Source organism: Vipera berus, assembly GCF_964194415.1.
Source record: "Vipera berus genome assembly, chromosome: 14".
Taxonomy (NCBI): domain Eukaryota; kingdom Metazoa; phylum Chordata; class Lepidosauria; order Squamata; family Viperidae; genus Vipera; species Vipera berus.
Genome location: NC_138217.1, coordinates 2,154,410 through 2,166,207, shown reverse-complemented (window position 1 = coordinate 2,166,207; position 11,798 = coordinate 2,154,410). Strand labels below are relative to the sequence as shown.

The 11,798-nt window shown below is 48.6% G+C and overlaps 1 protein-coding gene across 15 annotated transcripts in view; it reads left to right on the top strand.

The window, feature by feature from the left end:
• Window positions 1-135: 135 nt before the first annotated feature.
• The window catches only part of DEPDC5 (DEP domain containing 5, GATOR1 subcomplex subunit), a 75,764-nt gene continuing 64,101 nt past the window's right edge, over window positions 136-11,798 (top strand). For 7 of the 15 annotated variants that reach the window (XR_014027850.1, XR_014027851.1, XR_014027852.1 and 4 more), the window contains exons 1-9: window positions 279-306; window positions 882-965; window positions 2,367-2,539; window positions 3,516-3,603; window positions 4,088-4,134; window positions 6,465-6,550; window positions 7,381-7,464; window positions 9,760-9,809; window positions 10,614-10,683. Coding sequence is in view for 9 of the 15 variants with exons in the window: in XM_081338648.1 (XP_081194774.1) it covers window positions 2,482-2,539; window positions 3,516-3,603; window positions 4,088-4,134; window positions 6,465-6,550; window positions 7,381-7,464; window positions 9,760-9,809; window positions 10,614-10,683 (483 nt within the window). In the remaining 6 variants the exon portion in view is untranslated. Of the gene's footprint in view, window positions 307-881; window positions 966-2,366; window positions 2,540-3,515; window positions 3,604-4,087; window positions 4,135-6,464; window positions 6,551-7,380; window positions 7,465-9,759; window positions 9,810-10,613; window positions 10,684-11,194; window positions 11,364-11,798 lie in introns of those variants that run through there. The other 8 variants (XM_081338642.1, XM_081338644.1, XM_081338643.1 and 5 more) reach the window with 7 other exon arrangements.

Below are 11,798 nucleotides of genomic sequence, written 5' to 3'. Positions count from 1 at the left end.
GAGCCGTGGCCGCCCCTGGAAGGAGAGGCGCCCGCGAGGCGGGGACGCGGCGGCCCGGCCTCCCTCGGGGCCCACCCGAGGCCTCCGGAGCCGCGCCGAGAAAGGCGGCTAGCTGGGCGGGCGGGAGGCCGCGGCCCAGTGCGCCGGCTCCGGCATCGCGCCGCTCTGGCTCTCCGCTCCGCTGGGGCTGCTGCTGCTCTATGGTCGCGTCCTTCCTCATCCGGGCGCTGCCCGGGACCATAGAGAGCCGAGGGGCGCTTTCCGGGCCCGGACTTCCGGAGGAGCCCCAGGCCGAGCCCGCGCCGGGTGAGTTGCCGAGCGAGCGGCTCGCCGCGCCTCCCGCCGCCCCGATCTCGGAGGCCGGGATCGGCGGCCCCGCGAGTAGGAGGCGAGCCCGGCGGCTTTTCCGCCCGCGGGGAGGGCCGGTCGCGCGCCCCGGCTCTGCCCTCCGCTGCCCGCAGTAGAAGCGGGGCTGCCTGGCGCGACGCTCCGGGACGGGAAGCGAGGACGAGGCTGGTGGAAGCCGCCACGCGGGCGGCCCCTCTGGGCCCGGGCTCCAGGCCCGACTCCGGGGCCGCGCTTTGCACCCCGTGGGACACTCGGGGGGGGCTCAGCTTCAGGCCCCCGGAGAGAAGGCCGGAGCTCCCGCGGCGCCTCGATCCGGGCCGGCCTTGTGCCGCAGGCAGCTGGTGGGCTTTTCCCGGGGAGAGGACTAACAGGCGAGCCACCCCCCCCCCCTGGTCAGGAAAGCGGGTCCCTTCAAGGCCGGGAGAGCGTTGTCTTCAGGAGGCCTCCCCGTGGAGGGGTCTGGAGTGAGGTTAGAGCTGTGGGTTATTTAGGCCAGGGATTTTCAACTTTTTCACCCATTGTATCACTTTTAGGATATGGCAGCATCCGAGTACCACCAGTCACCTAGCAAGGTGTCAAAAACTTGACCAAAAAAAAGGAAAAAAGTGATGGTACAGGTAGTCCTCGACTTACAACAGTTCGTTTAGTGACTGTTCAAACTTACAATGCCACTGAAAAAAGTGCCCCCCAAGCCACAGCCGAGCAAGACCCCTGCCTGCCCGCCCGCCCAGCGGCGCTCTTCCTCCTGTCCGAGGTTTTCATTGTTGTGAGCATTTCTGTTGAGAATTGGCAGCGGGGGTGGGGTGGGGGGTGTTCTCCCCGTCTGTTGGGTGGTTGCAGCAGGGTTTGGTCACTTCACATGACCCTGGGACACTGTGACCGTCATAAATATGAATCAGTTGCCAAGCATCTGAATGTAAATCACAAGACCCTGGAGATGCTGCAACATTCCAGCTGATCGGCGCTTCTTCTGGGCTCAGCAGAAGCACCAGGATCAGCACCAAGCTCCAGCTGGAGCCTGGTGCTGATCCTGGCGCTTCCGCTGAGCCCTGACAGCACCAAAGAACCGCCGATCAGCTGGAAAGTGGCACTGATCCTGGCGCTTCCGCTGAGTCCTGACAGCCCTGCAGTTCCAGTGGTCTCTCACTCAGGCTTGTGTGGTGCTGCTCATTCCCCTCCCCCGCTACCACTTTTCTAGGATGGTCATGTACCACCCACCAGGAGCCAACGTACCACAGGTGGTACCCGTGCCACTGGTTGAAAAGCGCTGATTTAGGCGACCCTCTTCCCTGAAGGTCATTCCCCGCCAAGGGGAATCCTGGGGGGCAGAAGCTTCCTTTTCCTTCAGAATAAGCTGTTTATCACAAAGTGCTCTTTGCAGCCTGGCCCAGGAAAACCAGATGTGGATTTCCAAGAGGGGCTGCTGTGCTGTCTAAAGGCAACATCATAAAAGTCTGGAGTGAGATCAAGCCGAGGATCTTGCAGAGGGTTGCCTCATAGTTCCTCCTTCGCGAGTGAGGGATCTGTTGGTCACCTCTCCCAAAAACTTTTCCTAACTCTTGGGCCCTCATGGATAAGGGCGCTTCCTTACACTGGGCCATGTAAATGACCTGTCCTGAGATTCAGTAATATCCCTGCTCAGATTTATTTGGGATACGTTTGGATATTGAAATTGAACCAGTTGCACATGTGCAGTTGAATTGCCCTGAATATCGTTGGAAGTTGAAGCTGATCTCTCTAACTGTAAAACGTTTGAGTTCATTCTAATGGGCAGGTAAAACCTCACTATTGTAAAGTTTCCAGAAAAGCAATCAAATTTTCTGCTTGTGGAAATTGCTGTTAGAAGCCATTTGATCTGAACAAAATCCAGTTAGGCATATCTGTTAGGAAAAGGGTTTTTATATTGGATGCTTTGTATTTTAATTATTTTTTCTAGTCTGTGACCATGCATAAATAAACAATATATAAAGCTGTTGTCACCTGTGGTTCTGTTTTGCTTTGCTTTGGCTTCCTCACAGCATTCGGTGGAAGATGAGCGGCTTCTCATGTATTACTTGCTTTTCTGTGGAAAATGGAAAGTTGTCTAAGGCCTGATTTCTGATAACCAAGAAGAACAAAAATTTGGAAATCAAGATGAGAACCAACAAAGTTTACAAGCTTGTCACACACAAGAAAGGCTTCGGAAGCAGCGGTTAGTAGCCTCATTGAAGGTAGCTGGCCTTGGGGTGCCCACTAAACTTTTGTCCTTTGGGAGCAGAATCTTCCAGGATGTGCAATATCTGGACTGCAACAAGGCCTTGTAGGGCAAGTTTGAGGCTCCCAGCTTAATGATAAAGATGTTTACTTATAAAGCAGGCGCTTAAGGTAGCACATTTTTATTTGGAAAGAAATTGCAGTCTGTTAGGTGGGACATTATCCCTAATAATTTGCTTAAAATCATTTGTGTTTACAACTGACCAACTTTAAAATGTGTTCCAGCATATGCAGGGAGGCTAAGACAGGCCTGCTTAGTTTATTGTTAGGATGAGGTTTGGGTTTGAAGTGAACTTCATACTTTCTCAGTTTAAAAACTCTGTCATGGCTGCATCTTTCCTATCCAAAACTCTGTCATGGCTGCATCTTTCCTATCCAAGCTTCATGAGCTGACAGCCTGACGTTAGCAAGGGGGAGGGGGGGAGGGAAAGTTTGGAATGTAAGGAAGAGGGGGTGGGATGGAAGCCCAACTGAGATGGGTGAGAAGCTTCAGCCAGCCAAGATCAGCCACGGATATGCAGAGCTGGGAACTGAGAACCTGTTTCCTAAACAGTATGCAAGCACCTGATTGGACATTACAGATAACCAGGGGATGGGGGCGGGGGTGGGAGGAAAATTTGTTTTGTTTTGCTTGCATGGGAAAATCTCAGATTTAGCTTACAGTTCTGTAACTACCTAAGCTTCAGTAAAGTATATTCATGGCAAAAGCAAATGGCCAGGAGTCTTTCTTTGCTTGATGACTGAGTGGGACAGTTGCCACTCTCTAGGTTTTCAGTGTATTTCCCTCACCCTGGCACTCCTCCCATCCCAGGCTTCTCAGCTTTAGTGGCATTGAGGATAACTTTGGAACTGCTATGAAAGTTGCTCTAAACTACAAACATCTACAAGGGTTCTTTTCCAACTTTCCTTTTCAGATGACGAACTTGTGGTGAATCCCAAAGTATTTCTTCAGATCAAGTTGGGAGATATAGTGGAAATAGCGCACCCCAATGATGAATATAGGTGACTCTCCTCACGAATAGATCTGCTTTGGGACATAATGCACGATGGGGGTGGGGGGAGTCCCAGAACTTTGCAACGGGAGATAGAAAGGAGGGCTGCCACAACACCACAAGGTAAGCTGGAATTTTGCTTTAGCTGGAGAAAAGTGGAAGCAGTTGGAAAGTCAGGGGGAGCCAGTCAGACGGAGACCTTCTGATTGTTGCTTTGTTTCAAAAAGCAGATGTTGCCTGCTTCCATTTGGGGTTCTTGGTGGTATAGAAAACATCACTGTGTAATAATGTATCTATGAACAAACGTAGAAAACAACAACATACAGTGAAAATCCTAAAAAGCTTGAGGGAAACAATGTTCCTACATGGTTACCAGTGGGACTGCTTTGGGAGCTTGGCCAGAGGCAGGAGAATTTTGAAATTCTTGAGGATTTTCTTGGCTGTAATGCTTTTCAGTTGCTGGAGAGATCCTGATTGTCACTCTTGCTTTTCAGTCCGCTCCTCCTGCAAGTGAAGTCACTCAAGGAAGACCTACAGAAAGGTGGGATTTTCTCTCTGTTTTGAAAACTATTAGCGGTGCTCTAACAACTGCCAGCTCTCATTAACCAACAGCTAATAATTGGCTAACCAGAGAGAATGATTTATTATATATTCATTTGATTTGTATCCCCCCTTTTCTGCAGCAGCTCGAAATAAAGCATATGCGCTTTCCTTTCACATTTTAGTGCACAGTGTTGAGCCTACTGATGGAATCCAAGACTCTGTGTAGAGGATTGTTCATAAGCAAATAGAAGGCTGGTCTGTGCCATAAGCTTAACGCTGAGATTGGTCCTTAGGTGCTTTGCACAAATTCCTAAGTCAGTGGGAATTACAAGAAAGGTGCTCTTAAGAGCACTTGAAAGAAATCTCTTCTCGGGGAAGAGCAGAGGCAGCCGAGGATATAATTCAGTTCTAAGGGTCTACATCAGGCATGTCCAGCCCGTGGTCTGTGGGCCACATGTGGCCACAGGCGGCTAGTAATGCGGCCCTACAAGATCATAAGGTTTTAACACGGTTATGTGATTTATATACATTAACTGTATTATATATTTTATATGCGGTCCAAGACAACTGCTCTTCACTCAGTGGGGGCCAGGTAAGCCAAAAGGTTGGATAGCTGTGGTACAAAATATAATATTTGCTAAGATTTGGTTTTGGGAGATCTGGAAGAAATTAGAGGGTTTTTTCCCCCCAGTCCTCATGCAGGTATCACAATGAGTCCAAGAGTGGCTCTGAGCTCCCGTGGCCGGTCTTTGATCTCTGGTCAGTTACTTGCAGGGAGACTTGAGCCTCTTAAGGGTCAATCCTTGGGTATAGCTTGAAAGGAATACTGCTGGGTTAGCCTTCTTATAACTCAAGCCAGATGGGAATTTGCACAGTTCTGTATGGAAGAATCTTGAATCTCCGATCACTGCAGAGTTTAGACGTGACTGGCAACATTTATGCCAGACTTCACTCCCAAATAGCGGGCAAAGCTGGTTATTTCTGGAACACTCTTGAAATTTATGCCATTTTCATCCTGCATTAGGGACGGCTCTCAAGCCATCTTCATAGGATGATGGATTTCTGGTGTGTCATCCTCCTTTTGGATCAAGATCAGAAGCCAGGCTTTGCTGATCCTTTGCCTGAGAGTTGGACTGGGAGGGGAGGGGGGCTGTCAGAATCCATTTATATCCCATTCCTAAATCCCTATCTGTGTACCCCTAAATCTCACCCCTCACTGGATTCTGCCATTTCCAAGGAGGAGAAGATAAGATGTTAATTGGCCATCCCCATCCATTAATTGTAAGGTTGTTTATTCAGCCTGCCTGGAGACCGTCATCAAAGACCAGGGAAAGAACCTTTGAACTGAGAAGAACAAAGAAAGGTGGGGGGAAGAGATTCTGGTTTGTATCTCCGATTAGAATCTGAAAGGGAGGAAGTAAATGTCGTAAAGGCATGGAAGATCCCTCTTCCCATGGAAGGTTTTGACACCTGAACCTTAATTGATCAGGGACTAACCAAATGGACTGAGGGGAGGGGCTTTTTTTTTTTACTTGGGGACACTTTAAAAGTATCAATCTGCAACACAGTTTCCAGATCCTGTCTAGATTTTCCACTGACAATCATGTTTTAGTAAAAGTTCCTGCTTGGACAATCCTGTCTCCCAGAGTTCTTCTTTCCTAAGATGTGGATTGGGGTGGGTCCTGACGGGCACGCTGGGAATAGTTGGATCGTGTTGGGGAGAGCCCTGCCATCCAAAAGCATCATTTCACCAGTTGCTGTCTGGGGATTCCTTGCCTTTTATTCTCTTTTTCTGGAGCACGTGTGGGGGGGGGAGGTTTCTGAAACACTGCTCTGGATTGGAACCAGCCACTGTTTGCAATTTCCAAGGAAGTATCAGAATGACTGAAATGGAAGCAGGTGACGCTGGAGGCTGTTGCTTTGCTCTGCTTAGGCCAAAAAAGAGAAGTAAGATGAACAGGGAGCAAGGCAGAGCCCAAAGGAGGCACCTGTGGGCCCAGCATCACCCCTTGAGGAGGACCCCAGAGAGGCGTCACTGTTTTTACCACAGAGCGTTGCTTTGGTTTCTTGCTCCTAACTGTCAGTCATATTGGTTGGTGGATCAGCTCTTGATTCCCTGATGCAAGGTTTCTCAACCCTCGCAAGTTTAAGATGTGTGGAACTCCCAGAATTCCACAGTCTGGAATTGGGGAGGGGAATTCTGGGAGTTGAAGTTCTCCCATCTTAAACTTGCCAAGGTTAAGAAACACTGCTCTGGGGTCACTGCTGGAGTGACTCCACAGAAAGCCTCCTCCAATTCTCCCAACTTTCCCTCCTTTCTTTGCACAGAAACCATCAGTGTTGAACAGACCGTTGCTCAGGTGTTTCGACTGAGGCCCTACCAGGATGTCCATGTCAACGTTGTGGACGCCAAGGTAGGTGAGCTTTTGCTCCCCTCCAGCTTTTGCTAAAAACGCTCGGATCGTCTTCCTGCTGTAGGAGATGACCAGGCTGAGCCTGAGGGAGGGCCCGATGTCTGATCAGTCCTAGTCCCTTCGCTCTCACCAGAGATCTAAGTCCAGCTCACCTTGAATCCCTTCTATTCTTAACTCCCGCAAATTTCCCTAGAGCAGTTCAGATTCTTGTAGAGGACTTCAAGTTTACAATAAATATACCCATTTGAACTGCTTGGATCTCCTGATTTCCCTGATGCCTGACACCTCTAGAACCTTCTAAGAGGAGTAGAGTCTGGGCTGGTTCTTTGCTGTAGGCCACCACAAGCATGAATTTCTTTTTCCCATCCTAGCTGTCAATCCTTTTCCTCCTGTCTGTTTCTGATGTGTGTTTTGGTATTTTGCCGTCTGTGACAGATATGTTCACCCCATTCCACCGTCCTCTACTTTTGCTTCTGGAGATTGCCAAGAAGTTAAGATGGCTAAATTTATGAAATTGGTAAAATCCTCTGGTGCTCAGTAATACGGGATTTCCCAATCTTGCCAACTTTGATGTGTGGACCTGAACCCAGAATTCCGGGAGTTGACGTCCAAGTATCTTAAAGTTGGCAAGGTTGAGAAACCCTGCGGTAACAGGTAAGGAATTGTTGTTAGTTAACAAATGATTGAGAGCTTTTGCTATTTATGTCCTGAATGTTTTAAAAGGGAAGTAATGTGCACAGAGTTTGAAGGCTTGGAATAACTTCATCCAGGGGTATCAGCAGAAACAGAATGGTGGAGGCAGAAATCTCTCATCTCATGTTCCTTTTTAGGATGTGACTCTGGATTTAGTGGAGCTGACATTCAAGGACCAGTACATCGGACGCGGGGATATGTGGCGGCTTAAGAAAAGCTTGGTGAGGATCACAGCTGTTGTGAAAGATTTAAACTGGATTTCTGTATGGAGTGAGGGTCAGACTGGATGATCTAATGGTTACCCTCCAACTTGGAATTGAGTTGAATCTGTAGAGAAATTTAGTTCCGGCCTTGAGAAGGAAAGAGTAGAACAGCTGCTTACTTCTGGGAAAGTAGAAAATAGTGGGGAATATCTTTAGCTCGGGTGTAGGATGAGGATGAAGGTTTGTTCTCCGAGCTTGTGGGTTGGTTTCCAAATGTTTCGTTGCCAGGTTAGGTAGCCTCTTCAGCGGCGTTTAGGGGAGGTCAGCGTCTGTGTTCCTTCATGTGTGGGTGTGTCAAGTGAGGGTCTTGTGATGGATCAGAGTTGTCCAGAATTTTGGTTGGATAGTGGGCAGAGCTATGGATTTCAGTTGTTGCATGACTGCTTCTGCTATTAGGCCTGATATGGGTACCTTGTACTCGCTTGCACATTTTCCCTTTGAACTGGAAGTAAGTAATAGCAGAAGCAATCATGCAACGACTCGAATCCATAGCTCTGCCCACCAAAATTCTCGACACGCTATGTCGATGGCACCTTCATCATCACCATCAAATGCTCCCAAATTGAAGAAACACACCACCCACTCAATAACGTTTCCTGGGATCGAATTCTCATGTGAAGAGGAAACAGACAACAGACTGACATTCCTCCACATTGACATGAGGAGACCGGACAACGAAGAACTGGAAGCCCCCGTCTACCGCAACCCCACGCACACGGGCCAGATCCTCAGCTTCGCAAGCAACCACCCCATCGCACACAAAAGAAGCTGTGTCCATTCCCACTTCAGAAGGGCCCTGCAGCACCACAACACTAAGAAAAGCGGAGGAGAAACGGCTGCTTGGCGTCTTCCTTCACAACGGTTATCGGAAAAACTTTGCCTCGCACCTGACCCATTCCAAGACCCTCAGTCAACACCCCGTGCCTGAAGCCCTTCTGAACAGAGGAACACCGACGCTGGCCTCCCCTAAGCTCCGCTGAAGAGGTTACCTAGCTTGGTGTGAAATGTTCGGAAAGCAACCCACAAGCTCGGAGAACGAACCCAGAACAACCACACCCTGTCCTTAAAACTGTGGCAGTGATGGTTTTGGACAGGGTTTCAACCTAGAACTAAGGAGAAACTTCCTGACCATTAGAACAATTAATAAGTGGAACAATCTGCCTCCAGAAGTTGTGAATGCTCCAAGACTGGAAGTTTTTAAGAAGAGACTGGACAGCCATTTGTCTGGAAATGGTATACGGTTTCCTGCCTGTGCAGGGGGTTGGACTAGATGACCTTACAACAACAACAACAACAACAACAACAACATTATTATTACTGTTATTATTATTATTATTATTATTATTATTATTAATCGCACACAGCCATATATTCAGACTGGATTTGGCATTTTTTTTCTACCTATTGAGTCCTTACCAAGGACCTGGGATAGGCAGATGTGGATGTTTGATGGTACAGATATCGCAGGATGGAAGCTGTTCATAATAATAATAATAATAATAATAATAATAATAATAATAATAATAATAATAATAATAATAATAATAATATAATATAGCTAATACACTCCACATCAGTAAAGTAGTAGTTAAGGTAGTCCTTGACTTATGACTTATGTGGAAAAGGTGAGTTGTGACCCAGCCATTTGTAGCATCTTGTGATACAAGATTTTTTTCTGAAAGTTGGAAGTTGTTCCTGGTTTTCAACAAAACATGCCATCTTGAACGATGGCTTTGCTTAAGGATCACAGTGAAGCAAAGAGTCTGGAAAATCAGGCTGGCCACATGCCTGGGGTTGCCTGTATTGCAGGAGCCCCTCTGGGGTCTGTTTCTTGACTTGGCCTACCTTGCAAGGCCAACAGACCTTGCCGCTCTGTTCAGGAAACAATGTTGAGTCCTCCCATCTTTCGACGTCGTCTTGCAAAATTGAAGTGTAAGGTTGGCAGGTGGGTGCTGCACACCTGGATTTCTGGTAGAGACGTTGGCCAGAGGCCTGAATTGAACTGGGACAGTGGAGACCAAAGGCAGAGCTGGTGGTGTTGTTAGGGACTGCCCGGCTCCGGTGGAAACAACCGTCTCTCAGAAGCCCTGGCTTCTGGCCTTTAGCCAAAGTGATCTGAATATTTTCCGACTAGGAATGTCGTGCCAGCTAGAAATGAACTTGCTTCTTAAATCGTTGTTTCTCTTCTGCAAGTGCAAGTCCTCTTGTGTGCCAATTGTCCCCTTTCTCTTTTTCCTTTCATTGTCACCTCAGGTTGGCACCTGTGCTTATATCACTCAGAAAGTTGAATATGCGGGTATTCGGTGAGTAAGCCGCTGTGCCTTCCTCGGTAAACTTCCCTCTCGGTGCTCACGGAGGAAGCTGAGTTTTATCAGGAATGAATGTCTGTCTCCAAATAATCAAGTCTCACCTTGGAGGACAGAGTTTGGCTGTTTCTGTTACCAGGGTATTTTTTGTGGTCCCCAGCTTTCTCCTCTTAGCCAGGTTCAGACCCCAAATCACCCCTTGCTTTGCCCAGGGTGGCACAGCTTGGCCCTTCAGTCTTTCAGTTGACTGCAGCCAACATCCGGGCATCTTAGCACTGTAGTCACTGAGTAAGCCAGCCAGGATGAATGGCAGCTAAGGAGCTCCTTGGGAATGGGAGTTTTGATTGAACCCTTGAATTTATTTTCTGTTTAAATAAGGCACCATGTTGAGATTTTGATAATGAGCCAAGGCACATGTAGCAAATCAGATTGATGAATTTAAACATTGATTGCCAGTCATAGGAAAATACATTTGGACAGGCCCGCCTGCAGTGGGATCAAGGGGTTTAGGCTGATGAAAGCAACCGTGTCACAATGCAAATCCCTCCCCTTTCTACACATCTCACAAGGTCAAGCAAGTTGAAACAGAGGGCATCTTTGTCCTCTTGACAAAAGCAGCGGGAGCCCACGAAGGCCCTGGATTTGGGATTTGGACAAACCTGCTCCTGGAGGGAGAAGAAACTGCAGTTTACAAATTCACCTCTTCCTTCGCTTTTGTTATCTGCCGTTTGGCCAGCAGTTCTCCAGCTTTCACAGCAAGGTTTCCCCCATTTCCACTCCTCTCTCTTGGTTTGCTTTCAGGGCTCAGGCAGGTGAACTGTGGGTCAAAAGCGAGAAAGTCACCTGTGGCTACATCAGCGAAGATACTCGGGTAGGTCTCTGACTTGGGACATTTCCTTTCCATTTCTCAAATGCTGAGCTTCAGAATCCCTGCAGTTAATAACCAGGGTAGCCGCTTCCCAGCTTTCTTTACGTTTGAAGGGTACCTGGGGGCAGGGAGGGTGCTAAGGGGCCCCCTTCAGTTCCCGTGGCCTGCTTGGGGGACACGTGGCCATGGCTCAGCCTTGTTGGGCAAATGTTGCTGTATTTCCATGATCTCCTAGTAGGAATCAGCTCTCAGACTAAACTGCTGCTCCTACCTTTGTCCTTGGCATTAAGCCCATTCTGCTCTGGGCCCTCAGAGGGCCTGATGGGAAATTGCCCTCTTCCAATCCAAGGGCAGGCCGAGATCTCTGGCCTGTTCAGTCTTTGCTCTGCATTCTGTAAAGGGAGAGGAATTGTGCTTCCATTCGATGGCTTTTCAACCTTTTCACCCACTGTACCACTTTTAGGATATGGCAACATCTGAGAGCCACCAGCTGCCTAGCAAGGTGTAAAAAACTTGACCAAAAAAAAAGGAAAAAAGTGATGAAGTACAGTTAGTCCTCGACTTACAACAGTTTGCTTAGTGACTGTTCGAAGTTACAATGGCACTGAAAAAAGTGCCCCCCAAGCCACAGCCGAGCAAGACGCCTGCCTGCCTGCCCGGCGGCGCTCTTCCTCCTATCCGAGGTTTTCATTGTTGTGAGCATTTCTGTTGAGGATTGGCGGTGGGGGGGTGTTTGGTTGAAAAGCCCTGTGATAGAGAAGGGAGAACTGAGAATTAGGAAATCGTGTGGCAATACCGGGGGGGGGGGGCAAGTTTGAGATGACGGCATTTCTCCTTTCTCCTCCTCTGCCCGCCAACTCCATTTTCCCACCCTTCCTGCCAGCCACCTTTCATGGTGTGGCAGAAGAACCAGAAGGGGAGCCTTTCCAGTGGTGGCACCATTGGTGGGCCTATCCAGTCGCTTGCAAGCCTCCCGAGGAATCTCGTGGCTGAGGGCTAAGGTGCCGGCAGAGAGAGAGAGAGAGAGATTTGACTACAGAGCGTCTCTCTCTCTCCTTTGGAGCTCCATGGGCGAGAGCCAACATAAGCACTGCTGGCCTTCAGAATATGAGAAGGAA